Source organism: Canis lupus, chromosome 30 (genome assembly GCF_048164855.1).
Source record: "Canis lupus baileyi chromosome 30, mCanLup2.hap1, whole genome shotgun sequence".
NCBI classification, from domain to species: domain Eukaryota; kingdom Metazoa; phylum Chordata; class Mammalia; order Carnivora; family Canidae; genus Canis; species Canis lupus.
This window is the reverse complement of record NC_132867.1, coordinates 41263197-41290096: the sequence shown is the minus strand read 5'-3', so window position 1 is coordinate 41290096 and position 26900 is coordinate 41263197. Positions and strand designations below refer to the sequence as shown.

The 26900-nt window shown below is 61.1% G+C and overlaps 2 protein-coding genes across 3 annotated transcripts in view; both read right to left on the bottom strand.

The window, feature by feature from the left end:
* Positions 1-5942: 5942 nt before the first annotated feature.
* On the bottom strand, positions 5943-23771 carry AGPAT3 (1-acylglycerol-3-phosphate O-acyltransferase 3). The gene is made up of 8 exons (XM_072807143.1): positions 23594-23771; positions 16838-17007; positions 16076-16237; positions 15007-15160; positions 14240-14342; positions 11752-11827; positions 6752-6950; positions 5943-6178 (listed from the first exon to the last, which is right to left on the bottom strand). Exons 1-8 carry the CDS (start codon positions 23769-23771, stop codon positions 6090-6092), a joined length of 1131 nt encoding a protein of 376 aa, XP_072663244.1. The 3' UTR covers positions 5943-6089.
* The window catches only part of RRP1 (ribosomal RNA processing 1), a 131874-nt gene continuing 128654 nt past the window's right edge, over positions 23681-26900 (bottom strand). The window contains exon 14 of one of the 2 annotated variants that reach the window (XM_072807141.1): positions 23681-23820. In XM_072807141.1, the coding sequence (XP_072663242.1) occupies positions 23750-23820 (71 nt within the window). In that variant the 3' untranslated portion in view covers positions 23681-23749. The remainder of the gene's footprint in view (positions 23821-26900) is intronic. The other variant, XM_072807140.1, reaches the window with a different exon arrangement.

Here is a 26900-nt window from a genome sequence, read left to right as displayed (position 1 = left end):
CAGGCTTCTACATGTTTATATGGGCACACACATGCATGTGCACCTACATGTACTGGTATGTGTGCACACTTACACACTCGTGTGCACTGGTATGTGTGTGTGTGCGCCGGTGTGTATGGCTGCGCGTGCACACACACATGCTCCTCTCATTACATCAGGTGGCCAGGGGCTGATGCCCAATACTGAGTCTCCCCAGCAGAGCCAGAGGTGGAGCGTGGCCAGCAGAGCAGGGGGCTCATGATGAAGCATGGCCCACCTCCCGGGTATCCTGGGTGTCCGTGAGCCTCCAGGTGGGGAGCCTGAGGGTCCCTTCCACACTGTTCATCTTCACCAGTGGGTAGTCACGTTCAAACGGGACCCAGCACGCAAGCAAAGCAGTGCTGCGTGCATGGGGGATAAGGGTCTGGTCCAGCCCTGCCATTCCAGGACAGCAAGTGGTACGGGGCCCTTTGGTTCCGTCTCCTGGGAACATAGCATCCTCTCGCCCCGGATCCTGCATCTGTGTGGGTGCAGGTGCACGGCCGTGTGAGGGCAGATGCACGGGTATGTGTGTGCGGTGCATGGGTGTGAGTGTGCAGATGGACAGCATGTGTGTGTGTGCAGGTGCATGGGTGTATGAATGCAGGTGCACGGGTGTCTGTGCAGGTGCACATGCATGTGTAGGTGCACAGGTGTGTGCAGGTGCACAGGTGTGTGTGCAAGTGCATGGGTGTATGTATGAGTGCAGGTGCACGGGTGTGTGAGTGCAGATGCACGTGTGTGTGTGTGCAGGTGCACGGATTTGTGTGTGGGTGAGCAGGTGCACACGTGTGTGCAGGTGTATGGGTGTGTGGGTATGCAAGTGCACAGATATGTGCATGTGCACGAGTTTGTGTGCAGGTGCAGGTGCACGGCTGTGTGTGCGGGTGCATGCGTGCACGTGCTGGCTCATTTGTGTACTCTAAGGACTAATATTTTAATTTTTTTAGAAATCATTTATTTTAGTGCATGAGGGGGGAGAGGCAGAGGGTGAGGGAGACAGAACCCTCCAGCAGACTCCCTGCTGAGCACGGAGCCCGACCTGGGGCTCGATCCCCCGACCCTGAGACCACAACCTGAGCCAAAATCAAGAGTCAGATACTTAACCAACGAGCCACCCAGGTCCCCCTCCGAGGACTAATATTTAAAAAAATTAGCCTAGACGTGGGACTTCCGGGAGAGCCCATCGAGCCTGGTCTCAGGCGGCCTGAGCGGAGCGTCCCCAGCGCCGCGGCCACACCAGAGCACAGCAGAAAAGCACATCACCAGGGGCTGTTCCTCCAGCACAGGTGACACCACAATTCTTTCAGCTCGATTTATTTTCACAAGACAGACAAATGAGAGCCTGGAATAGCTCTTGGTTCTAACAAGAGTTCTTTTCTTTATAAAGAAGAAAAAGTGGTCCTTGATTTTTTCTCCACAGAATGAATTTGTTGTTACAAAAAAATAATTTCTGATATATACACGCCTACTTTGGAAAACCTTTTTGTTCTTGATGGCTTTTAAGACCCGTCTGCAGGCAGAGGGTCACTTAGCACTTTGTGCACCAGCTGATCTTGTCCTTTGCCCTTGCCAGGTGGTCACCGTCCGTCCCGATTTCCCCTTCCAAAAGCATCTTACGTGAAATGGAGAAGCCTGAAAAGTGCAACCAGCAGGACAGCCTCCCAGAGAGCGGTCACCCCGGGGTGGTCCGTGCGGGTGGGCGGCCCGGGGTCCCCTGCTCCCCCGGGGAGCACCTGAGCACGCTGGACACCAGGGGACAGGAGGAGGACACGGTGGCTCTCGTTCATGCTGAGGACATTTTCTCCCTCTCTACGGCAGCAGCAATGTTAATAAACACACACGGTGCCTGCAGCATCTGACCTGGAGTGTGCCCCTGCTGAGGAGGTTCACGCACGCCCACATACAAAGCGATGTCCACAGAGCACGGCAAACACGGCCGCATGTCTGGGACACAGGCATTTAAAACCTAAGGTGGCTCGCCCATCCCCGCCCATCCCCACCCACCCCCACAGGCTCCCATAGGCCAAAAATACTGCTATTCTCAACTACATAAAGCTCGTGAGTAGCAAAATTTGTAAAAATTAAGTGTATAAAAGGAAACATCCGTATAATACATTTGCACCCTGTATGTAATTCATCACTCTTTGAAACTGGCCAACGGTCAGGTAGGACAGAGCATCCGTAATAGAAAAAGAACCCCGGCGGCCGTCACACGGGTCGCGTCAGGGGTCCACGTGGTTCTCCAAGGACAGAGACGCCCGTTTACGGCTGCAGTACTTTCGGACGGTCTTTACGATTAAGAAGCCAGTGGGATTTCCCGGCGTTTGGGCAAGTCACATTTGATTGTCACAACGTACGAGTCTTACGGGTCTGAGACAATAAATACAAGCGGATCGGATGCCTTTCTGCGTTGCATCCAGTAACTCTGGTATAATGTAACACGGCTCAGTGCATCTCAGTGTCTTGTTCACAGCTCCACTTTGTCCCTTGGCTTTTGCAACAGAAAGTTAAGAAATTGAGAAGTCTATGAGGAAAGAAAGCTCCAGGTGGGCTTGTCATTACAGAGCTTAAAAATTTTAAGCAATTCAGTGGTCTTTGAAAAGACTATGCGGGTCAGCTTCTCTGGCCATGTTCTAGGGGCCCTAAAAATGCTCTGGTCCTTTCCGGCGACGGCACGGAATCGGGCAGCGGCAGATGCTCGGGGTGTGTGGCCACCCCTCGGTGGAGCAGAACGCACTGTGACATCTTCTACCCCGAACCAGTCCCTGCGGCTTTGTGCCCTGACCCTGATGGGCAGGAACGTGGGGCCCGAGTGTCTGCGTGACCCCAGCGGCCCTAGGGCCCGGGCGCTGGCAGAGGTTTGCTTTTCTGCAGGGGCTCGCTCGCTACAGGAAGGGGCAGGTGCACGGCCCGGGGCGGGCTGCGTCCAGACGGAAGGCCCGCCGCACGGCCCCGGGCCCGGTCACACTGCGGAGGGTCCAAGGCCGCGTCACCCCGCTGAACACCGAGCACGGCGCGCTGCGGAAAGCATGCAGGTACCGGCAAGGAACCGAGGCATGAGTTGACGCACAAGGTTGAACAGTTCACCTGAAAAATCAGCGGGCTGGAAAGGTTCTCCTGGGCTTGTCCTAGCAGGGTCTCAGCAGAGACAAGGCGACATGCAGAGCGCGACTTCCTCACCCGGATCTGACCCCCAGCGGCAGCCACGTGGGCGCGGCCGGACTGCAGACGCCTCCCGAGCTGATGGACTTCAACGCTCAGTAAGCAAACGAGGGGGAGGGGAGCTCCGCGTGCCCTGGGGTCCGGGGGGGGGCGGGCAGGAGGGACGGGCACGCGGAGATTCCAGATCCATTGGGCACCGCTGCGGCCTCGTGTACGACACGGTGCTGTTGACACTGCTTCATGCTGCTGCTCAGGGGGCTGGATGTTGAAGTCATCTCTTCAACTAGACTCGCCTTCTGGAGGACCACGCACCGGGCGTGCCGCCACCAAGTGCAGGACGGCCAGGCTCCCTCCCTGCTCTGGACTATGGCCAACGGGGACATGCTTCCCTTCCCACCTGCTCGGCCCTCCCCCAACGCCCCCTCAGCTGCACGCAGTGGCGACGGTCGCCCACACTATACCGCAGGGTCCCCAGGTCACGCAGCTGCCACAAAGCCGCGGTGAAGCCACAGGCGCCTGAGAAAGCCCTGGAACCCCCCGGCCTCACCGGGGAGTCAGACACCGGTGGTCCTCTCCTTGGCTGGACGCAGTGGCTGTGACCGCCACCCCAGCTCCACTCGCCGTGCACGGGCCTGTGCTGACCGCAAGCTCAGAGCTCAGCCCGTGGGGTGCTCACGGGGGGTGCCCAGGGCGCGGGGCCCGAGTGCACCCCAACCACCCGACGGTCCAAGCGTCTGGCCTTTGTTTGGACGTGACGTCAGCAACACGTGAAGCTCAGTTGCGGGGCGTAAAGAGAAAAGAAAACCACTATCCTGATTTATTCATTTTAAGTTGAAGGAATTCCCTCTCCCTTTTCCTCCTGAGGTGGATGAAAAGCAACTCCACCCCCTCCATAAACCAAAAAAAAAAAAAAAAAAAAAACCCCAAACATTCATGGTGTAGTTTTTATTGCTCTCAAAGTCTTGGCATCAAGTGCACAAGCTCATCTGTTAGATCAGAAGGGGATCACTGAGATTGAGGCCTGCGCTGGCCCGGGCGTCCGCGGCTCGCTGGGTGGCTCTGGCCGGGCTCCCCAGCGCACGGGCTTTGGGGGGGACAGCATGGATCCCGGCAACAAGAGCTGGGCGCTACTGGTGGGACCTACGTCTACGTCTGGTAGGGAATGCAGGTGCACGGCTGTGCCCTGCGGCGGCCACGGGATGTCCCAGAAGTTAGTGACACGCACACGGGGGGCAGAGCCCAGTGGCCGGGGGGGGGCGGGGGGGCGGGGAGCCCCAGGCGGTGATTCCCTCCCTGCCTGCGGGCTCTGAGCTGGGGGGCTGCCTCAGCCCCGAGTCTCACAGGGACCGTCACCTTCACCCTGCACCGTGCCCGCGCCCTTCCCCATGGCGACCACCGGAATCCCGCAGGGTCCCCCTTCTAAAGAGCGGGTGCTCTCTCGAGAAATCCTCCCAAAATACAGACTTAGGGCTGATGCATAGTTATTTGTCTAATTTAGCTTATCTTCTTCCCATGCCTCTTCTCTCCATTTCTTTTCCTGGAAAATTCAAGCTGCCTCTCTCTGGAATGTGGGCCTCGGGCGCCAGAGCTGACACCCCGACACCCGCGTTTCCCCCCTCGCTGAGCAGGCCGCGCAGAGTGTGACGGGAGAACAGCACACGGGCAGTCTTAGGAGGAAGTCCAGCGCAGGCGGGCAAGCTGCGCCCTGGGAGCCGGGGGTCCCCCCAGGGCCCTCCTGCCACCCGCCCGGCGGCCCCAGCCCCATGCCTCCATCCGCAGAACATGCAGCTCCCCCCTGGGGCTGTGGCCCAAGTCAGGATGCGGAGAGACACCCCCTGGTGGGGGGAGCTGCGGGGAGCAGTGCCCCAGGGCACCCGGGGGGACGCCCGCCTGCCCCCACCCTGGACCCCGGTGCCCACTTGGGAAAGAGGGCGGCACAACCCGGAGAGGCTCACCACCTCTCCTGCCCACCGGGGAGCTGAGAGCCCTCCACGGACCAACTGTAGAAGCAAAACCTTAAAACCTCTAGACGCCAGCGAGCTCCGAGCGGACGGTCTGCAAGCACCTCCAGGAGGGAGGCCTGACGGCGGCGATCCTTTAAGGAGCATCCAAGAGCCCCGTGGGCTGCAGGGCAGCCCTCCCCTGGCACCGGGGGGCAGGGGTGCGGCCCCGTGGAGGGCTGCCGCCTGGTGGCCACGAGGAGATGGGGACAGAAGGCTTTGGGGGGCTGAGGGGGTGCCTCCACTACAGAAACAGATGCGAGGTACTGACACACAGGGCCAGGTGGTCGGAACGTGCGACGGGTGCGCCCGGCTCCCCACGCATCGGACACTCGGCGAGGGCTCCTCACCCCAGGGACGCTCTGTGCACCCACCCCACCGCTGGAAGTGAAGGGCCGGTGCCGGGCTGGGTGGGACAGGCGGGCGCTTGGGGGCCTGGGACGCACGTGTCCCCGTTGCCAGGAGGGCAGGGGCAAGGGCAGGAGGAGGCAAAGGGCCAGGATGAGGTCCCGAAATAACCGATAAAAACCAAAACTGGGATCTAAGTTTAAGAAGAGAAAGCATCCGAAGGCTCCCTCTGGCAGCCAGAATTCTCTGGAGATGACATCGGGGTGAGACCCGTGGCCCAGGAGTGGCCCCCCCACCCCCGCACTGTCGCCACCCCAGTGCCCGGCCCCGCGGCTGCCTCTCGCCCCCGCGCAGGGGTGCGGCTGGACTCCTCCTCCGCGGGCCTCCACCGGCTTCACTCTTGGCTCAAGGTTTACTGGTCAGTATTAGTCACCAGTTAATAAGAAAAATAGTTTCTAAGGGTCTTTTTTTTTTTTCGATCTGTGTGTGTTGTTCTGCTTTTAATTGAGTTAATTGGATACCACCGTCAGGTTCTGTATGTGCAATCACAGCCAGTAATTATTCCTTTTTCTTAAATTCTTGGTTTCCGTAGCTAGAGCCTTTTTCTATCTCAGTTACTCCTATTAGCCGGCGGACTCCAAAGGAAGCTTTAAAACAGGAAAAAGGAGGTTAGACCGATCGCTTGGCCGTCCAACTGGAAAAACCAACATGGGGGGTCCCGGACCTTTTGCCTCAGAGCTCCCGGGGGGGACGGCAGGCCAGCACCCCCCACTCCCACCGCAGGGGCGAGGTAGGCGTGGGCCTGGGGCTGCAGTGCCCTGCCAGGTGCCCAGGGACACACGGGGTGTCCATGTGATAAGGTTCCGTGAGGGACCCTGGGCGCCCGGGTCGGGTGCTGGGCTGTAATGACCACGTGCGCAGAGACCCTCAGACCACCGTGCAGACTCAGCAGCCCAGGGCCCCTCCCAGGGGCGCCCGCCCAGCTTCGGCACAGCTTCGCCAGAGCAGGTGGCCGGTCAGCTTGCAGGGAGCCCGGGGACGGGGCTGCGGTCTGAGTGACCCCGCAGCCTAGAGGGCAGAGGCCGCTCTCCGAGGCCAGGACTCCCCGTGGACCCGCTCCCTATGGGCCGGCCGCCTCGATGGCTCCCAGGCTCGGGCACGGTGGCAGGTGCTCAGAAGACCCCCCCGCCCCCCCAAGCCGCGTTATTCACGTTCGTTACCTGCCCCGACAAACCCCAGGAACGTCAGGATCAGAAGGGGAGAGCCACTTGCAAAGACGCCCAAGACACAACTGAAGAGAGGAGACAGGAGGACCGTGGCCCAGGACAGGAAGTTCAGGAGCGTCCACGGCCTCCTGGGGGGTTTGAACTGCTCCCCCGGGAACACGCCCTTCTGGTTGTACATCTCCTGTAGGGCGTCCTGGAAGAGTCGAGAACAAGGCTGCTTTAAATGTTCTTCTTCTCTTTTTAGAGATTTTATTTATTTGACAGAGAAAGAGAGAGAGAGAGAGAGAGAGAAAGAGAGAGAACAAGCAGGGGGAGCAGCAGAGGGAGAAGCAGACGCCCCGCTGAGCAGAGAGCCCCATGTGGGACTCGATCCCAGGACCCGGGATCACGACCTGAGCCGAAGGCAGACGCTCCACCGACAGAGCCCCCCAGGTGCCCCGAATGCTCTTCTAACACGAGAGGGGGGTGCTGACGATGAGAATGACGCCGCCCGTCAAAGCTCCATGTAGATGAGGTGACGGCGTGTGCAACAGGTGGGGGAGGGCAGGACCCTTGCGGGACCCGAGGCTGCTTGCACGGAAGCTCGAGGAAAGCTGGGGGCACACAGGTACCTCTGGCCCCCATGACGGCTTGTTGGGGGGGCCCTCGTGGCTCCCGTTACCTCCTGATGGAGTGGGGGGCTGGGGGCCCAGCAGCCCCGGCACCCGCTGGTGGAAGGGCCTCACCCCTCGCCTCGGCGCACTGCTCTGCGGCCCGACAGCTGTGCCTGGGGCCCGGCCTGCTCCCGTCACCCCATCCTGCGGGCACCCCCACGTTCCAGGGGCCTCTGGAGCCCGCTGCCCCCGCTTGCCCTGACTTGCGGGTGGCTCAGTCCCACACCCGCGGCCTGGCTTGGCGGCGGGGTCCTGCCTGCGGCGTTGGGGAGGGTCGGGGAGGACAGACCTGCCACAAAGCCCTGGTGCCTGGGACGCCACAGCGTGAGCGTGTGCTGTGCCGTGGCTTCCTCCAGGCGGGACCCGGGTGGGGAGGCGTATCTGCTGTGCACACACATGTGCCGCGTCTGCCAAGCGTGCCCGGGAGCGGCACCTGCCCGCAGCACACGGGGCAGTGAGACTCGTTCACACGGGCTCCGGGACAGGAAATGCCAGCGTCCTCTGCTCCTTCCCCTGGCAAGCCTCCGCCAGGACAGCCCCAGGCCCCCTAGCCACGCCCACTCCGCGTCCCTCCGAGGCCTGGCAGGCACTCGGCCACCGTGGCCCCCACTCGAGTGCCCAGGAGGTGGGAGCCCGGGACTCAGGACTCCGTCCCAGTTCCCTCACCACCGCCTTCCCTGACCGCGGGGCACACACGCAGCAGGGGTGAGGCCAACAGGCCTGCAACCCCCAGCACCCCCAGGTCAGCTTCCACATCTGCGGATTGGGGAGACCGCACGGCTCGACCTCTGTGGCCCGTTGATGACGCCACATCATCAGGTTATGTGGAGCTAACTGGTAAACAACCGACGACGTGAGCTGTCAAGGCCTCTGGGAGGCCGATGTCGCATGAGGGTCCAAGTGCCGAGTCCGGTCTCCGCGGGGTCTGCGTCTGGCCTGGCAGGGGGCCATTCGGACCCTCTGCTCACAAGACGGGCACCCGAGGGGCACCTCGTGCTCAGCTACGGGACGCAACCTGTGCAGTCTCTCTGAGGCACGACTCAGGAGACATTTCACCAAGTGCCGATAGGCGACTTCCGCAGGTTACAGCGTTAGTGTCTTGGAGAGACGCTCGGCACAGAGTGGAACACAAGCTGTTCACAGACAGGAAGATGAGGGGCCTAAGCGGCGGTCACCCCGTGGTGAGTCCTGGAATAGTGCACTTAAGAGGAATGAGTCGGGGCGCCCGGCTGGCTCAGCAGTGGAGCGTGCAGTGGGTCCCCATGTTGGGGGTAGAGTTTACTTCAATTACCAACAGGTGCCTGGGTGGCTCTGCTGGTTAAGGGTCTGACTCTTGGCTTCGGCTCAGGTCGTGATCTCGGGGTCATGGGATCGAGCCCCAGGTCGGGCCCTGCACTGGGTGTGGAGTCTGCTCAGGACTCTCTCTCTCTCTTCCCCCAACCCTTCCCTCTCTATTTAATAAATAAATAAATAAATAAATAAATAAATAAATAAATAAATAAATAAAATTTAAAAGACCTTCTTAAAAAAATAAAAGGAGTGAGTTAAATATGTTTATGTCAATGTTGACAGATATAAACTCAACGGGGACTGAAGAAATGACATCACACGTAGTGTGGTGTCCTTAATGTGAATTACATTCTAAGTGACGCAAAAGACAACTGAAAATACTATCCTATGTCTCAGTACTATAGGAAAAGATGGCAAATAACATCAAAATACCCTGAGAAGTCATATATGTCACTGCGTGTCACTTTCTGTGTCTGCGTCAGATGATTTTGGAAAGTGAACCTTTGAGATGAGATGAGGCCCCTGCTCCATCACCTCCTGGGGCTGCCGTGCTCCCGGCTGGGCCACTCCGCCCCTCCTCGCCCGGCCCCTGTTCGCACACGCACTCGGCAGGCACGTGTGCGTCAACACAGTGCACGTGCTGCCCACACACCGTGCCCCCTTCCTCACGGAGCATCATATGTACGACACGCACACTGAGGCCATCTTGGTTTGCACATTATGTCCCCACGATCTGGTTATGTTGCTGACACATGGTTTGTTCATTTTGACGGAAGCGCAGCACACGAAGACACACACAGTGTCCCACTTCCTAATAACGCACGGTTAGGTTATGTCTCATCTTCCGTTGAACAACACTGTTTCTTGCAAGTTTCAAACTCTCAGACGACGCCCTGGACTCCGCGATGGGCTCTCCTTTGTGATCTAGTGTGTTCAACACCTACCCCCCACCCCCCGTTCTATCTACGTGGACGCATACGCTGCATTTCCTCTTCACGGAGGCTTTATTTTTCTTCTGCAGAGTTACTCTTGGAAATCATACATTTTATCTAAGTTTTCGGGTGTGTGAGCCTAAAGTGAGCGGTACTACTCTCATATCGCTTCCCCCTGCTCTTTGGTGGGTTTACCTTTTCATTCCTATTGACGCTGCCTTTCTTCTCACCAGTCAGTCCTGACCACGGCTTTCTATTTTATTAGTATTTTTAAAGGAAAAGCGTTTAGTACAGTTGATTCACTCTTTGGTAGCTTTGCTTTCCATTAAAATGGTTTATGCTATTTTCATTATTTTCTTTGTTCTGTTCTCCCCGGGCTGACTCTCTTTCTAACGTGTGTATGCATGTGTTATGTGTGTGGATGGCAGCGTGTGTGATGAGTAAGAAAATAAAATGTACGTAGGACATTTAGAAGGGGCCCTGATAGGTGTCTAACATCAACTTCACAGCCATTCCCTGGCGGGGAGTATGTCTCTACTCTGCAGTTATTCTAAGATCGCCTCGTTGTCTTCGGTGTTCTGCAATCTCATTGGTAAGTAGGGGTGGATATCTTTTTATTTACCCTCTTCCAGACTTGTGTTTCTTGAACCCGATGACTTCCAGAAGCTGTGTGGTCGTTGTCTCTGCCACCTGCTCTTCACCACTCCTGCCTCCTTCTGGACCTACCAGGAGTTACCTCCGGGGCCTCTTGGTCCATCGTCCGTGTCTTCTCAACTTCCTTCTATGTTCTCCTTTCCTCTGCGCTACATCTTGAATAATTTCTTCTCAATCTTCCAGTTTACTGACTCTCTCTTCAGCTGTATCAAATCTGCTATTTAATCGATTAAGACTTTCCTGTCAACGACCACATTTCTCCTGCCTGTACACTCTACTTGGTTTTTCTCAAACCTGACTTCCTGTAGGCGTTGCTCTTTTGTTTTCCGTTACTCCTTTGTGCCCGATCACTTCGAGAATACTGATATTCGTGTTGGTTTGATAGTTCCCTTAGCGACCGTCTCTGGAAAGTCTATCTCTTCTGTGTCTGCGCACCCTGTGCACGTGTCTGCTGACATGCTCATCGCCAGCAGAGTTGCTGTGGAAATCTCGAGCAGCTGAGGTTTAGAGGACTGTTTCTCTCCCGGGGACTCTGGAGTCATTTGCCTAGAACTGCTCCTTGTGCTGCTATTTTCGCTTTGCTCTCCTTAAACTATGCGGCTAGTACAAACTCAAACCCCAAACCCTTTGAGGGCCGACCTGTGACTATGAGTTATCAGGGGGACCTTGTTGAGACCAAGAGGAGAAGGGTGAGGCTCAAAGCCATTTCCCCATGCCGGCAGGTAAGTTTCTTTCTGTCCACCATGCAAGGGAAAAACTCTGAGCGTTCCTGCCTAGAATGAGGTCAAACCCTTATCTCCTGTTTCTGGGTAGGCATTAAAACTCAAGAGTCCAGGTTATGGGGACCTGCAAATGCCACTGGTGGAGCGTGCCACTCCCAGTTCACAGGCTCACCACCTGATTCTCAGCTCCATCTTCTTCCTGACCCTTAGAGATTTCCCTTATTTTTTCTTAAAAGATCACCAGGGCCTTTAAAAAGATATTTGTCATATGTGGAAAGGATCCTCTCATTCTCTAAGGCTCCCACAATGCTGAAGATGAAGACGTCTCATCCTGTATGTTTGTGCTGGCGCTACGTTTCAGGGGAGGGTGTGCTGGGGGGACATGGAGTGGGGACCGGTGTGGCTGACATGAGGATCTCTTCACGTTGCCTATGTATAGCTCACACCCACGATATGTGTAGGCTGTAGCTCTATTAGCTCTTTTGCATGAAATAGCAAAACAAATGTGATAACACGCTATCAGCCACGGCTGTATGAACACTATCCTTTATATTTTCTCTACTGTGTTGATTTCTCACAAGTTAAGAAAGATGGAAGAAACTGGAAAGAAGGTAGAGCGTGTTTGATAAGCGCATGGTCCTCCTGTCTCCAGCAGCCCTTGAGCCCCCGCCTGCCCCAGAGCTCCCCCTCTGAAACGTCTTCACGAGACCCCCGGGGGAAAAAGGAAAACCGCGTGCACTTACCTTCTCCTGGTACAGTTTATGAAGCCACTGAGCTGCTTCCTTTTCATCCAGTGGGATCTCTTCCAGAGGAAATCTCCTGTTTTGTTAAGAAGATTGAAGCAAAGTGGCTTACCCATTGGATGGCATCAACAGAAAAGGGGAAAAAAATCACTGCAAGGCAGGGTGACTCACCGGCCCCACTTTCTCTGCTCATGGGACTCACTTGGGTTCTAAAGCCACACGCACGTCAAAGGCCTTCACCCAGACACAGTGCTGTACTCCCTACGCCCCGCGGGACTATGGGGGCCATGGAGGGCGAGCGGGGCGGGGGGGCTGTCCCTCTCCAGGGCACAGCCGACGCATTTCACAGGCAGTGCTCACGAGCAGTTTCACGAGCAGATCGTGCCCCGTTTCCACTGCGAAGGGTGAGCATTTGTTAGCCTCGGCAGGAGTTCTGTTCTTTCTTAATGGTTCGTTGTTTGGAAATAATCAAAACTGAGAGGGTCTTCCACTGGGCAGAGATTACTTATTTCACAAATGAAATCTACTTGCTCCAAACGGGGAAAGCAATAGAGATTCAGGACTTAATGATCTTGACTCACAAACAGCTGGGTTCGGTGAGGACACTAACTCACGCAAGACCCCAGTCCCCGGGGGGCCGCCAGCCCGGGAGCGCCCGCGTCTTCCTGGGGAGACCAGCAGGGCCAACAGGGCTGCCCCCCCCGCAGCTGCAGCACCGAGCCCGCCAGCAGGGGCCGCCGGGGACACGCGTGAGCAATGACCATCGCGGTAGTCTTCCCGCCTGGCTGCCCCCCGGCGTGGGCCGCAGCATGAGGAGCCCCGCAAAATCTCCGTGTTGGAAGGGATCCTAACCCCTCTGCCTCTAAAAATGGAGAGCCTGGCTTTATATGGGTCACTCCTGTCGATCTTCATAGTTACAGTGAGAAGGGACACACGCCACCAGACGTGGCAGCGATGCTGGTGCCGCACATCACGCAGTCTCAGGGAAGCTCTGCTGCACGCTCCCAGGCAGTGAAGGAGACGTGCACCCCCTCGTGAACAAAGACGCTTTAACTCTGTGGGCCCCAAAAGACCTTGGGAGCCGGGGCGCCACGGGTAAGGAGACAAAGGTCAGAAGGGGCTTGCCCACGGAGGGATGGCTGTCTACAGGCCTCCAGCCCACTTGTCTATCCTCCCCTGGTTTTGGATCTATATCCTGTAGGAGATAACCACCTCCAGGTCCTAGTGTTAAATGGCTGTTACACGCAGTATGAAACGTATAAAATAAGAATTTCAAATGATGATAAAAAAATAAATAAAAAGGTGAGCATCTGTGTCCTGGAGTGGACTCCGGCCACTTCAGGGATGCGGGCGCCCGTTGCCGGAATGAGCACGGGGAGCCTCACAACACTCCATCGGGCCATGAGAGCTTTGGCTTGTTTGATTATAAGCATGTGCTGGACTCACTGGGATATTGCTTTCCTTCAAAATACCTGAATGGTAAATATCACAAAATAGTAAACCGAAGCTTTTAGAAGTTCGGAGCACATATCTGTTAAAATAAGATGAGGCACAGTGTAGTTCTGCAACAAAGGGGGAACGCACAGAGTAAGGCACGGGGCTTCTCCTGGAAGGGACCGTCCACTCGGAGGGGCAGGGCAACCCGGCGGGGTGGCCGGAGCACCCACCCGGAGCTGGATCAGGGCGTCCCCCAGCTCCGCCCACCCCTCACTCCCCAGACTGGCTGGGGCGACGGCTGACGTCGCCCCAGGAGGAGGCCACCGGGACGCTGCTGGCTCTAGGGACCTGAGGGCAGGGTGTGGCCACATCCCGGGGCGGGCGGGAGAACCTACACCTGCTCCCAGCCGGGGCGCTGCACACTGCGGGGGAAGCAAGCCCCTGCCTCACTCTTCACATTCCCAAGATGATTCGGGGGGGCGGGGTGCCCCGGCTGTGTTCTGGAGATTCACATGAGGAGGGCCTCTGGGAGCCCTGAGGGCGGGTCTGACTCAGGGGTCGCCCAGTCAGTGCTGCCGGGTGACAGTCCCGGGACCTAACAGACAGCTACGCCCCAGGGGGGTTCGGCCTTCCTGGACACAACTGACGGAACCAGCGACCGGGAAGTCCCAGTGGGGTGAGCCAGACGAGGGGAGGCCCGGGAGGCCCCGACTAGATGTGTCGAGGGGGGCCGAGATCCTAGGCCCCTTTACTTAAGGACCCCACACCCTGGGGCTGGAGCAGTCACCCTTCTGCCTGGAAGCCCGGTCACGGCCAAGCTGAAGCTCCGCGCCTCTTAAAACACTTCTACGTGCCCTCCTGCCCCTCCACCCCCCCTGTCTCCCCCCTCCCCCCGGGCAGGAGAGGCTGCTCCTCCCTCAGAGCACCCAGAACACTCTGTCTTCACCCCGCACCCACTCCCGCACCCCACCTCTGCGGTCCTGGGGAGCCGGCTACCTCCACGGGCACCGGGAGGGCCCGGGGGGTTCGGGGGGTGGGCAGGGCAGCTCACCTCACACACATGTCCGCCTCATACTTCTTCCCATAGAGGATTCCCAGCAAAGATGGGTTCTTGTTTCCACGGAAATTCAGCGTGACGTCGTAGACGGCTGCAACTGTTGGGGTGGGGGAGCCCAGGTGGGCGTGGGCACCCGCACCTGCACCTGCACCTGCTCAGCCCCAGGCCCACGCCAGCACCCTGCTCTACCTCAGACCCCACTCTCACACCCCACTCAGCCCCAAAACCCACCAGGCCATGCACCCCGATCTCATACCCCACTCAGCCCACACCCCACTTACCCTAACCCCGCTCACCCTGGCCCTATTCTCACACCCCGCTCACCCGACCCTGCTCATCCGACCCCACTCACCCTGGCCCTGCTCTCACACCCCGCCCAGCCCCTCGGGCTCATCCACCCACAGGGTCGGGGGGACACAGGTCACCGCCTTTACTGACCACTTGTGTTCAGATTTACTGTCTGGCTGCCTCTCCTCCACACCCTGTCCTTGTCCCTTCCTTTGATCTCGCCCCCTCTGGGAGTCATCAGAATACGTGTCTTTTCCTTTCAGGCTTTCGGTCACAGACTTTTTCCTTACTTTTCCTCATTTACTTATTCATCACGTGTTGCACTGACCAGCATTTCGTCACCTCAGGAGCGCCAGGACCGTCGCTGTGCCAACTCCGCCTACCGGCCCCTGGTGTCATTCACTCCCGCCCTCTGGGTCCCGTCGGTGGCGCGTCTGAGCGCGGAGCCCAGGGAAAGCTCGGCGGCCCCCTACCTGTCCCTCGGAGGCACTGGACCGCCGTGGTGAAGCCCTTGGTACGAGGCAGCAGGTGGTACTTGAGGACGGGCAGCCCCTTGGAGACGGCCACCTCCATGCTGACGCGGTGTTTCTTCTCCGTGAAGCGCGTGCCCTCACAGTACAGGAGGAACTGGGACAGACGGGGACACAGGTCAGCCCAGGCCGCGGGCGGGCGGCTCCACGGAGGGGCGGCTCCCCCTCACAGAGCGTGGACAGACGACAGCGTGCGGCATCCCTCACGCGGCGATGTTAGTTAGGGCTGCAACCCACCCTCCAGCCACACACAGTCCCTCAGAGAACAGCTACCAGCATCGCGCTTATTCCCAAAGCTGCAAGACAACGTCCCAGAAGGAAGTGAAGCAGGAGGTGTCCCCGGGCAGCAGCCTTCCCACCAGTGCGTGGAAAATAGGGAGCCTTTTATCCATTTGCCTAAACGTGAGGGTGAGAAGTGCAAGGAAGGAGCCAGTTCTCAAGGAGCTACTGCTAGAGACCAGAAAGCTAGAAAGAGAACCAATGTTCATCGACTGACAGCCACGATTTTGGATGCCTGGCCCATCAAACTGATGGAAGGGGCTGGAAGATATGAAGAAGCGCCCGCCCCAGGCGCCGAGCGGGTGTGCTTAAGAGGAAGGTAAATCTTTGGATTGAAGCATTAATGTGTCCCCAGGACCACAGGGTGCCCGGGGTTCGCTCTGCAGCCTGGCTCCCCCGAAGCTGCTCCCTGCAGAGAAGGCCCCTGAGGGCCCGGGTGGGTTCTGGGCAGGGGCCGGGCAGGCCATGCTCTGCTGCTCTCAGGGCAGCTCCAGACGCACAGCTGAGCCGGGGATGCAGGAAGGGGGCTCCCTCTCCAAGCACCCTCAGCAGGGCTCCGGGTCAGGACGCGGCAGGCAGAAGCGGGCGGTCCAGGAGGGGTCCCCCACTCCGTGCAGAGGGCGCGGGCGCTGGCTCCCCGCGGAGCTGCTTGCTGGTGCGGGAGCTCCTGTCGGCTCACAGCTAATCATTCCGGCTGCAGGGTGTCAGGAGACGGGGCAGGGGGGGCACTCACCCACATGTACTCGGGGTAGTCGGACAGGCGTTTCAGCCCCTGGATGACGGTGTCCCGATCCTCCTCCCATTTCCGCTTGCAGAACACGATCTCCAGGAAGTACCACGTCCAGCCGATGAGGGGCACGTACAGCAGCTCCCTCTTTGCGAGGACTTTGGAACTCTGGGGGGGGGGCGGTCAGTGAGGGTCCAGACCCCCACAGGCGCCCCGGGACCAGCTTGGCGGCCAGCGAGGAAGCCCTGCTCTGAGCACAGCTGCTGCCTTCAGCAAGCCCCAAGGGCGCAGGCAAGCTGTGCTACAGACAACGAAACTGAGGCACAGGCCTGGCGGAGGGAGGGGTGTGCACTCCGGGGCTGCCCGGGGCCCGCTTGGGCCGCCAAGCACAGCACACTGCTCGGCCTGCCTCAGCTGGTCAAGGGAGCTCTACAGGGACTCTGGGCGTGTAGGGCTCATGGGAGGAAATACGAGAAACCGGAGCGCAAGACACGCCCTGGGGAGCTGAGGGCCACCCTGACCTCAGACTCTGGGCTCAGAGGGACTGAGGGCAGGACCAGGAGGGAAGGAAAACCCAGGTCCCATGTGACTCACCCCCAGCACCTCCCAGGGTCCCCACACTGCTCACCCCCAGCCCCTCCCCGGGGTCCCCGCGTGGCTCACCCCCAGCCCCTCCCCGGGGTCCCCGCGTGGCTCACCCCCAGCCCCTCCCCGGGGTCCCCGCGTGGCTCACCCCCAGCCCCTCCCCGGGGTCCCCGCGTGGCTCACCCCCAGCATGCCAAACCGCTCCGACATGGTCCACCCACAGAGGAAATCAATTTCGAAGTTGTGGTTGAGGATGATGACCACGTGCTCCTTGCCGAAGCGGTCCACCGTGGCCTGGTCGGTGAACAGGGTGCACTCGGTACCGGACCACCACTCCAGAAGCATAACCAGCTCTGTGGACACAGGGGCGCCGAGTCAGCAGGGCCAGGAGGCCGCGCTCGGGTCCAGGCCCCACGGCGGGGGACACGGGCCGAGCCCGCGCTCCGGGCACCTCGACGCGGCGTTGTCCGGAGGGGACCTCCTGCTAGAAACGAGCTCCGACGGTTCATGTGTCATGAGTTTGACTTTCCTAAATTATAATTATGTTTTCTGAACAAAAATCAGGATGAGGACAAACGGGAAGGACAAGTGGAGGAAAACCGTAATCATGGGTGGGCATCGTCAGGTCCAACTACAATGACTCGAGGGACTGTCGTGTTTCATCAACAGAACGGGAGGAGGGGTGCGTGCACGTGCGCCCCCAGCCCAGGACCTCCGGCCGCCAGTGTGGATGTGCTGACCCCACCCGCTGGCGCACGGCCACCACGGCCAGGCGTCCCAAGAAAGGTGACAACGCAGACCGGAAGCAGGACCGTGACACCTGCCCATCCGTCTTCTGATGGGGCTGGGCCCTGAGGACGGAGGCCAGGGCCTGGAGTCCACACCCGACTGCCTGGGACTCAGTTTCCCCATTTGCAGAAAGGAGGCAATGGTGGCTCTCCTTCCAGCAGCCCGGGCCGAGGCGGGGCCGGACACGGGGCTGATGCGCAGCCTCTGGGGTCCGTCCCCCTCCTTCACTTCCAGGCAGGAGCCGGACGAAGTGTGGCCGTGAGACGATACCGGGACCCTCACCAGCCACGGCCCCTTCCACCCAGGAGGCACCCCGGGGCAGGGTGAGCGGAAAAGCCGCCCGTCAGGGGCACTCGGTCCCAGTGACCCCACCAGCCCGGCCACTTCCATCTGCATTCAAGCGCCCGGACGGTGGTGCAGGTGCAGACAAACCATCCAAACGGACGCTCCCAGAGAGCATGCGCGGGTGCCCACGGGCACTCGGGAAGACGCTCAGTACCATCGGCGTCAGGGAACGCACACCCAAACCAAGGGAGACGCCCCTTCCCGCCCCTCGGGACGGCTGTCCCTGGACACCCCCTCACGGCGCCACGGGGGACACAGGACAGGGCAGCTCTTCCTCGGTAACCGGCGTCCACACCGAGCTGCGGGATGGCCCGGCGATGCCACCCCGGGGGCCTGCCCGGGGCCCTGGAAGCAGGGGTCCACGCGAACGCTTGTGCACGGGTGTCCCAGCACCACCACCCCCCGGCCGCAGAGCAGGAGCAACCAGATGCCCGCGGAGCGACGGCCACGCCCGGACGACCGTGTGCTCGCCGAGTGGGTCTTGCGGGGCCGACGTGTACAGATATGGGCCATGTCCACGACGGGCAAGGCCACGGACGGGAAGTAGCTTACAGGTTGCGGGGGATGGAGGTGACCGCTAACGGGCAGGTTTCCTTTGGGGTGAAGGCACCAGGACCACCGCCCTGAATGGGCCGCACGGTGCGAGGAGTGGGCTCCGTGTCGTAAAGCTGGTGAAGGGTGGGGGGGGTAAGCCGAGGCCATGGGGCAGGCAGCGCAGCCCCTGGGGAGCCCCCGGGAGACGCCCCGCCGGACCGCGAGTCGACGGCGAGCCCGGGCAGGGCCTGGGCGGGGCCTGGGGGGCCCCGGGTCACCCCAGGCCGCTGTGGAGCCGGGAGGGGTTCCCGTTGTCTGGCAACGTCCCTGCAGACCTCTGCGCAGGCCACCCGGCCCGCCCCCGCCGGCACCGCCACCCCGCGCCGCTGCAGCCCCGCCGTCGGGGCCCTCACGCAGGCCGAGCCGGCAGCTCGCGTCCTCCTGGGACCGGCTCCTTTCACTCAGCGGACGTCCCACGGAGCGTCGCCTTGTCACCCGCGGTGCAGTCCCGCGCAGAGGCTGAGTGGCTTCCCGGGTGCAGCCCGCCTCCTCCCTCTCCGTCCGTCCTCCGGGCGACATGGGCTCCCACCCTTGGCCCCGCGAGGGGCGCTGCTGGGGACGCGGGGAAGTTCCGCTCTCACCTCTCCTTTGAGGGGAGCCAGTTCAGCCCCCGCCCTGACTCAGAACTGCCAAGGCCCCGAGGGCAGGGCGCACCTGAGCCTCGCCGGCCGTGCGGCCCCCGTGACAGGGACCCAGCGGGGGCTCCGGGGCCTGCCCGCCACGCCGGCACTGCTCCCCAAAGGCTGGCTCTCCCAGCCGTCCTGCGTTTCCGAGGGGCGCCCAGAAACCACAGACGGGGGGAGAGGGCGTGCATCTCCAGGACTAACGCAAGACACTGGATTTTCTAAAAAAAAAGATGTTTTTTGCAAACGTTTCTTCACTCGGGCCTGACAACTCACGCCTCACTCACACTGGCACGTACAACCACGTCCACGTGCCCCCCCCCCCCCCCCCCCGTCTCCCTGACCGCCTCCTGGAAAGAACCCGCAGAGCAGGCCACGGGCCCCCAGGGCACAGCCTCAGGAGCGCGGCATCCTGGGCTCGCCTCACCTCGTGGGGCCACGGCCCACGGCCCACGCTGAGTAGCTGTGGCAAGCGTGCCATAGACAGTGGCAAGGCCCCAACCACACCCCGCGGGCAGCAGGACGGCACAGGGCCACGCATGTTACCCCGAGGCCGTCAGGACCGTCACCAGCACCCACGGCCTCCCCCGGTGCTCGGACGGCCGCGTGGAAGCACAGCGGAGCAGGAGGCGGGGGCTGCGGGGGGCCAGTGGGACCCGCGTTGGCGCAGGAGGACACGGCTGGCGTTCCACGAGGGACGTGCGCAGGCGGGCGGCCTTCCCCTCCCCCCCCCGCCGTGGCCAGTCCTCGGGACCTTCCCTTGCTCATGGAGCACCAGGGGTCTGGGCCGGGCCGGGCAGCGAGGAGAAATGAAGACAGATGGACAGACACCGCAAGTCCCCCTGGGTCCCGGAGAGCGGCTCCTGGGAGGGTGGCCGCGGGGAGGCTGTGGCTGCTTCTTCCGTCCAGGCCGGGCGGCCAGCCTCTCCGTGGAGCACGACTGCCAGGTCCGGCGTCCGTCTGTCCGTCCGTCCGTGCCCGCGATCCCGGCCCAGCTGGGAGCATCGCGAACGAGGAGCTGTGCTCCTGGCTCCTGGGCGCAGCGCGGATCTTGCTGCGACCTCCCTCCTCCGGGTGCACGCCGGCCCCGCGCGGTGAGCGAGCTCCTCCGCTGCACCCACCCTGCTGCGCACCGCGTCCCCAACCGTCTGCATGGACTCGGTCTGGGCGGCGCGGCTCTCCTCTCTCCCCTCCGGCCGCCAAGGACCAGCCGTGGCCAGGCTGGCGGGACCCAGGGGCGGGACGAGGGTCAGGCCGGGAATGGGCTCGGGGTGGCCGCCGGGAGGGCGCCGGGGGTCCCAGGCAGAGAGCAGGAGCGCGGCCAGCGGCGCGGGGCCTTAGAACAAGGACGTGACTGCAGCGCTCCCCACGCACACGCCCCGCCTGTGCCAGCCTCACAGACGGGCACCGACATCAGGAACAGGACGGCTCAGCCGTGCCCGCCCCCCAGGTCTCTGCCCTGCGCCTCGGCCGTGCCTTTACGTCGCCCTCTGTTCTTCCTAAAGATCCCTCTTCCGCAGGGATTCCAGTGTGTGCCCGGGGGCGTGAGCGCTGCCACTCTGCCGGCCTCGCACTCTTCCCGTCACCCTCGGGAGAGAGCGCCGTGCGGGGTGCAGGCCCTGTCCCCGGGTCGAGGGGCTGGGACGGCTGTGGGGCCAAGGCTGCGCTCCATCCGTCCATCCGTCCATCCGTCCGCCGCCCCTGCCGGCACCCTGGCTTTCCTTTCTGGGTATTTCCACGCCTGCTCTGGTCTCCGTGGTTTGTGACTTCCCTGGGGCGAGTCGCTTTGTGTCCCCTGCTCCTGTCTCCGTGCCCCTGGGAGCATCCTCCGCCGCCGCCCGCAGGCCTGGCCTCTCCCCCGTCGGTCGTTCAGCCCCGTGGTCGCTCTCCTCCCGGGGCCGGGCCGCTCACTTGCGTCCCGTGTGCCCGCTGTCCCCCGAGCTGGCTCTGACGTGATGTCACATCCGTTTGCTAAGAGCTCACTTCAACAATACCCCAGCATCACAGCGTCACTGATGGACGTTCTGGTCCCTTCGGTCACTGCGGGTGCTCGCTTGTCGCCCTCCGACCGTGTGTGCCCGCGGGCTTGTCTTCCTCTGTGAGGCTCCCGGAGCCCAGCGGGGGCACATTTCCCCCATCGGCTGATCCAAGGGCGCTGCTCACCTGCCCCCGCCCCAGCCACCCCCGGGTCCCTGCCCTGCAGCTGCCTCCCCCCGGGGCCCTGGAAGGCAAGCTCGAGGTTCTGCGTCAGCACCCCGCTTTCTGCCGAGGGGATGGGGCGGGGCCCAGAGTGTCCCTTAGGCCCCGCGCACGCAGCCACACGGCCACAAGGCGGCTTCACCCCGGGCTCAGCCGTCGGACCCGTTTGGACCGAACGACCCCGCAGCAGGTGGAGTCTACTGTTTAGTTCTTCAGTAACTAGTATTGGCCCTTCTGCTGTGCACTCGTCGCACCCACGTGTGCTCACGGGCAGCTCACTGCACGTTTCACACGACAGGATTTCTAATTCTCCTCCACCCCCCAACACACACACACACACACACCCTCTTTCGTCTAAAAAAGAAACCAAACCCTAGGAACTGGCGCTGTTACGCGTGCAAGGCGAGTGAACGCTACGGGCCAGCTCGCTGGTCTCCGCAGAGGCCGTGGGAGGTTGTGGGCCTTCGGGCCTCCTTGGGGGGCTTCTCGTCTCTGCTCCCGAGCTGGAGGGTGAACAGAGATGCTCCGTCTCCTGCAGAACGTAAAACAGGTATTGTTCCTTCCTTAGTGCAAAAGAAACACGGGCTTGTGCTAAAACACGTCAACGGTACATAGTTGGACGTAGAAATAAATGTCAATGATAAAAAAGGAAAAAATAAAAAGCCCAGTAAGTAGCAAATAGGTAAAACAAAAAAGTGAAAACTAGAAGTCCCTCCTTCCTCTGGTCCCTGGATACTCAGGTTCTGGACGACCCTCTAGGCACGGACAGCATGTGCGCACGTCACACACGTGTTGTCTTGAAATAACCAGCAGCGTGGGCAGCCCCGGTGGCCCAGTGGCTAAGCACCTGCCTTCGGCCCAGGGCATGATCCTGGGGACCCGGGATCGAGTCCCACGTCGGGCTCCCTGCACGGAGCCTGCTTCTCCCTCTGCCTGTGTCTCTGCCTCTCTCTCTCTCTGTGTGTGTGTCTCTCATGAATAAATAAATAAAATCTTTTTAAAAATGTACTTTGAAGAGGGTTCTCTATCAGTAAGGCCCGCCCCTGCTCGTACCGGCTGCCGGGCGCCACCGGGTGGACTCACCATACCTGGTCTCCACCAGCGGGCACTTGGGTTGCTGCCAGTTTTGTGCTAATGTAAAAATGATAAAACGAGAGCATCTGTGCACATATGTACTTTTTCAGGTAAGTCTCTAGGTAAACATTCTTATTTCGTAGAATAACGGTAAAGAACTATAGCTGTTCGAGTTGCTGACATCCCCGGCAAGTCGCCCTCTGAGGATGTTCCTGGTCCCCCGAAGCCCCAGTGTGAGCACTCAGCTCCGTCAACAGCGGGCTTTGCCGTCAAGCTTTGGCGTGTCCGTCCATCCGGCAGGTGCAGACTGATTTTCTACGGACACGCACACACGCGGGTGCACACTAGCCACAGACGCACACGGCTACACACGTGTACTGAATGAGAAGGTGGGCGAGAGTCCTTCTCTTTCACAGACGGGAGCTCACAGATGCGCCAGAGAACGGACGGCCCTGCAGGCTGCCCTGGCGACCGGCGGGGACCGGCAGGCAGAGCCCGCGTGAGACAAGGCTGGGCGGTGGAGAACCGGGTTTACATTCGTCCTCAAAAATGCAAAATACTGTGTTAAAATCATACAAAGCTGCCTTCTCTGTGGGACCGAATGGTCACACGATGGAATGTCACACGGCTCAACCCAGGGAGGAGTCTGGGGCCGAGCATCCGGCGGCCAGGAACCAGCCCCTGGCACTCCTGGGTGCCTCTCCGTTCCCGGTGCAGGGACAGCTGGCCAGGACACCCCCGCCCCATTCTGGTCACGTCAGGAGCGTTCCTACCCCCGAGGCCCTGCCTGTTAGGGGGTGGACACTGCTCTGCCCGGGGTTCGTCCAGCACAGAGGACGGCCTGGCCTGCACCTGCCCGGCCCCCACCTGCCTCCAGCCCTCACCTGCCTTCAGCCTCCACCTGCTGCCTGGCCTTCCCGACCCCCACCTGCCCCACCTGCCGCCCGGCCCCCACCTGCCCTTACCCACCCCACCTGCCTCCAACCCTCACCTGTCTTCAACCCCCACCTGCCTCTGGCCCCCACCACTGCCTGGCCCCATCTACCGCTGGCCCCCTCCCCTGCATCCTCGCGCCCCCCCCACTGGCCACCCCCACCTGCTGCCTGGCCCTCACCACCACCTGCCCCACCTGCCGCCTGGCCCCCCACCTGCACCCCTCCTGCCCCCCACCTGCCCCACCTGCCACTCAGCCCCCCCCCACACACCCTCCCGCCCCCCACCGGTCCTCACTGGCCAGCAGGCCCCCCCACCCTCCACGTGTCCCCTCCCCCCCGGGCCCCCACCTCCCAGGCGTGCGCGGCGCGGCGGCACTCACGGCTCCACAGCGAGTAGGCGAGGCGGCAGTTGAGGCGGCGGTACAGCTGCTTGTTGATGGGCCAGAGGACGAGCGTGCATAGCTGGACGAAGTTGATGAGCAGCCCGCTGACCACGAAGACGAACCCGATGAGCAGGTGCACAACAAACTGGGTCTTCAGGTAGGCGAGCAGGCCCATGGTCGCTGCTCAGGAGCGCGTGCACGGCCCTTCACTGAGAACAGCCGTCCTGGAAGGACAGGGACGGGGACGGCGGTCGGAGGGGCGCCCGGGAGCCCCGCACTCCGCAGGCACATGCGTCACACACACACCAGACACACCCTACATACCACACAGCACACCCAGACCCCACACACCTACGCACCACACACGCGCCCTCACGCACAAAGAAGGGAAGACATGAAGTGATGCCCCTAAATGTCACCAGTCGTTAGCTCTGGGAGGAGGCATTACAGGTAGGTTTTATTTTAGGATTTTTTAAGCATCATTTAAAACATCAAACTGCACATGGAGTCCCTATAAAAACAGACCCACGGTACCTCAACTATTTGATTCCCAGACGGTGCTGCACCTCCTACACCTTTGTTTGGGCTCACACACGCGCCCTGTTGGGCCACCCAGGGACCTAACCAGTTTTTCTCCCCTTGTCACATGTTCCTTACTTTCAATGGTGAAGCCAAAGCTCACGTTTCCTGGCTGCACTTGTGTCCCCACCCCCCCAAGTGGCAGAGAACCAACAGGAAGCCGGGACCCAAGCTCAGGGCTCCCGAGGCCGGGCACCTGCAGGCCTGGTCGGCGGGAGAGGTGCCCGCACGCTCTTTGGGGGTGGGGTGCGGCGCGGGGTCTGGGACAGGCTCCCCGCTCTCCGGGGCAGGCCCGGCTTCACTTTACAAGCTGAGCACGCCTCGGGGCACCGGGGAGCCAGATGACCGTGCGGGCACCCAGGCGCTGTGACTTCCAGGCTGAGTCGTCAAGTGCACGTTGGCTCGGCCCTCGGGCCTCGCGTGGTGGGGCTGGGGGAGCCAGCTGCCGTGTCAGGGGGACGCTTGAGCCGCGGGCCCTGCAGGTGGAAGCTGACCGTCCAGGCCCGCAGCCCGGGAGCCACCTGGCCCACCAGCCCCGTGTCTCAAGTACCGAACCCGAGAGACCGAGGGTGATGCAGGATCGCGCTTGCCTCTCACCGCCGGGTGTTGGGAAGGTTCGTTACTAACTCATTACTCCGCAGTGACTGCGACCGATGCTCTGAACGCAAAGGACAGAAGACCCAGCAGAGGCTGCAAAGACACTGCACTCCTGGGGACCCTGCAAACGCTTCCCTCCGAGCAAATGGAAGCACAGAGAGGTGCCTTGGCCAGGGTCCCACCGTGAGAAGCAGGACCAGACTCCAGTGGGGGCGGTGAGACAGGCCCACAGGCCTTCCACGGGCAGGGACGCTCCGGGGCAGCAGAGTCTCGAACACGCCAGCCAGACCGGCCTGATGAGTCCCCTCCTCCTCACGCAGACTGGAAAGGATGGCTTGGGCCAGACCCGGCATTGCTGCCCATCCTCTGGCACCTGACACACGGCAGGCTCTCTGCACCCCACTGCCCCCAAACACCAGGCTCCACCTGCACCCCCACCACCTCGGGTCTGGCCCGCGGCTCTGCCACACGGGCCACAACACCCAGGGTCCCCAGAAGGCAGCTCGAAGGTTGCCGGATCAGCCAGGATGCTCTTCAAAGCAGACTCCAGGGGCCACGCGGACCTGCTGGTGCCACCGCGGGGGCACGAGGGACAGCACATGCACAGCTCAGATGCACTCACTGCTGTGCAATGTGACGGCACCTGGAAAGCCACAGCCGGGGTCAATGCCGTGGCCGCGTCAGGGCGCTTCCCATCACCCCTGGCCCCGTGGATCAGCTTCCTTCCCTACAGGCTCGCATGAATAGAACCACGTGGGACCTGCCTTGTGGCTCCACCGTCCAGCCTCAATGCAGGGCCCCCTTCCAGGGCGTGGGCGTCCCGGTCCGCCCATTCACCTGCCCGTGGCACCGAGCCGCGTGCAGCCTCAGCAACCATGCGTGTTGGAGCCCAAGGCTGCGTGGCGCAGGCTCTCGCTCCAGACCCTACTTCAGCAGTCCCCGAGGTGACAAGGTAGCCAGTCCCTGCTCCGCCTGGGTCTCTCCTCTGAAAGCCCATCCCCAGGATTCCCTGGGGAGCTGCAGCCACCCCTGGGCATGCGTTTCTCACGGCCTCACCACCGACACCGCATCTCCTGTCTGGAGCGCTGGCATCTGGGTCCAGCCGGGCCTGGGGCTCCGCGGGGCCCTTGACAAGAGCCAAGGGATGTGGCCTTGGCCGCGAGCTCCATCCTGGCTGCTAGCCCTCTTCATGACTCAAGGTCATGACCTGCCGTGTCCCTCCTCCGCCGCCACCCTCAGTGGGTCCCACTCGCTGTCCCGAGTGCGGGCCTGGCCCTGGGCGCTCCTGTGGCTGGCATCTCAGGACACACTCCCCTGCTGCTGGGCACCTGCCTGGGTTGTCAGCGTCTGGCCCGGACGCCCCGGAAGTGGGGTCAGAACGCGTGGCTTCATCGCTCCCGTGGGCTGGGCTCCATCCAAAGGAACATGAGCCAGCGGGGCCGGTCCACACGCCCACCCCGCGGAGCACCCAGGGCCCACCGTCTGCTCAAACGCTGCGCTCGGCCCGTGCGCCCCCCGCCCCTCCATGGCCACGGTGGGCACAGCAGGAGCGCGGCCGGGAGCTCGACTCGGGCCGCAGGAGCACTTACGGGCGGCTCGACGGGCCCAGACGAGCTGAAGCCAGCTCTACGTTCTTAAATCCAAGTTTAGACCAGCAAGGGAGGGACGCCTGGGTGGCTCAGCGGTTGAGCATCTGCCTTCAGCCCAGGGTGTGATCCCAGGGTCCCAGGATCGAGTCCCACATCAGGCTCTTTGTGTAGAGCCTGCTTCTCCCTCTGCCTGTGTCTCTGCCTCTCTCTGTCATGAATAAATAAATAAAATCTTTAAAATAAAATAAAATAAAATAAACAAGCAAGGGGTACACTGTCTAGGGCTTTTTAAATAGACCTTCTTCTAAATGCTGCCCGTGGGGTCTGACACCACAGCACCCGCCAGCCACTGTCCATTTTCCAAATGCCGAGTCCATCTGCCCAGCCAGGAAACGGCGTCCTCCTATTTCCTCTTGAGTTTTACGTCTCCTGTGCCTCCCCTGCGGGCCCTTACTGCCCCCTACTGCGTGACGCTCAGTCTTCCACTGGCCACCCTAAGAGTCTCTAACAGAAACACCCATGAACACCCAAGCTTGCGT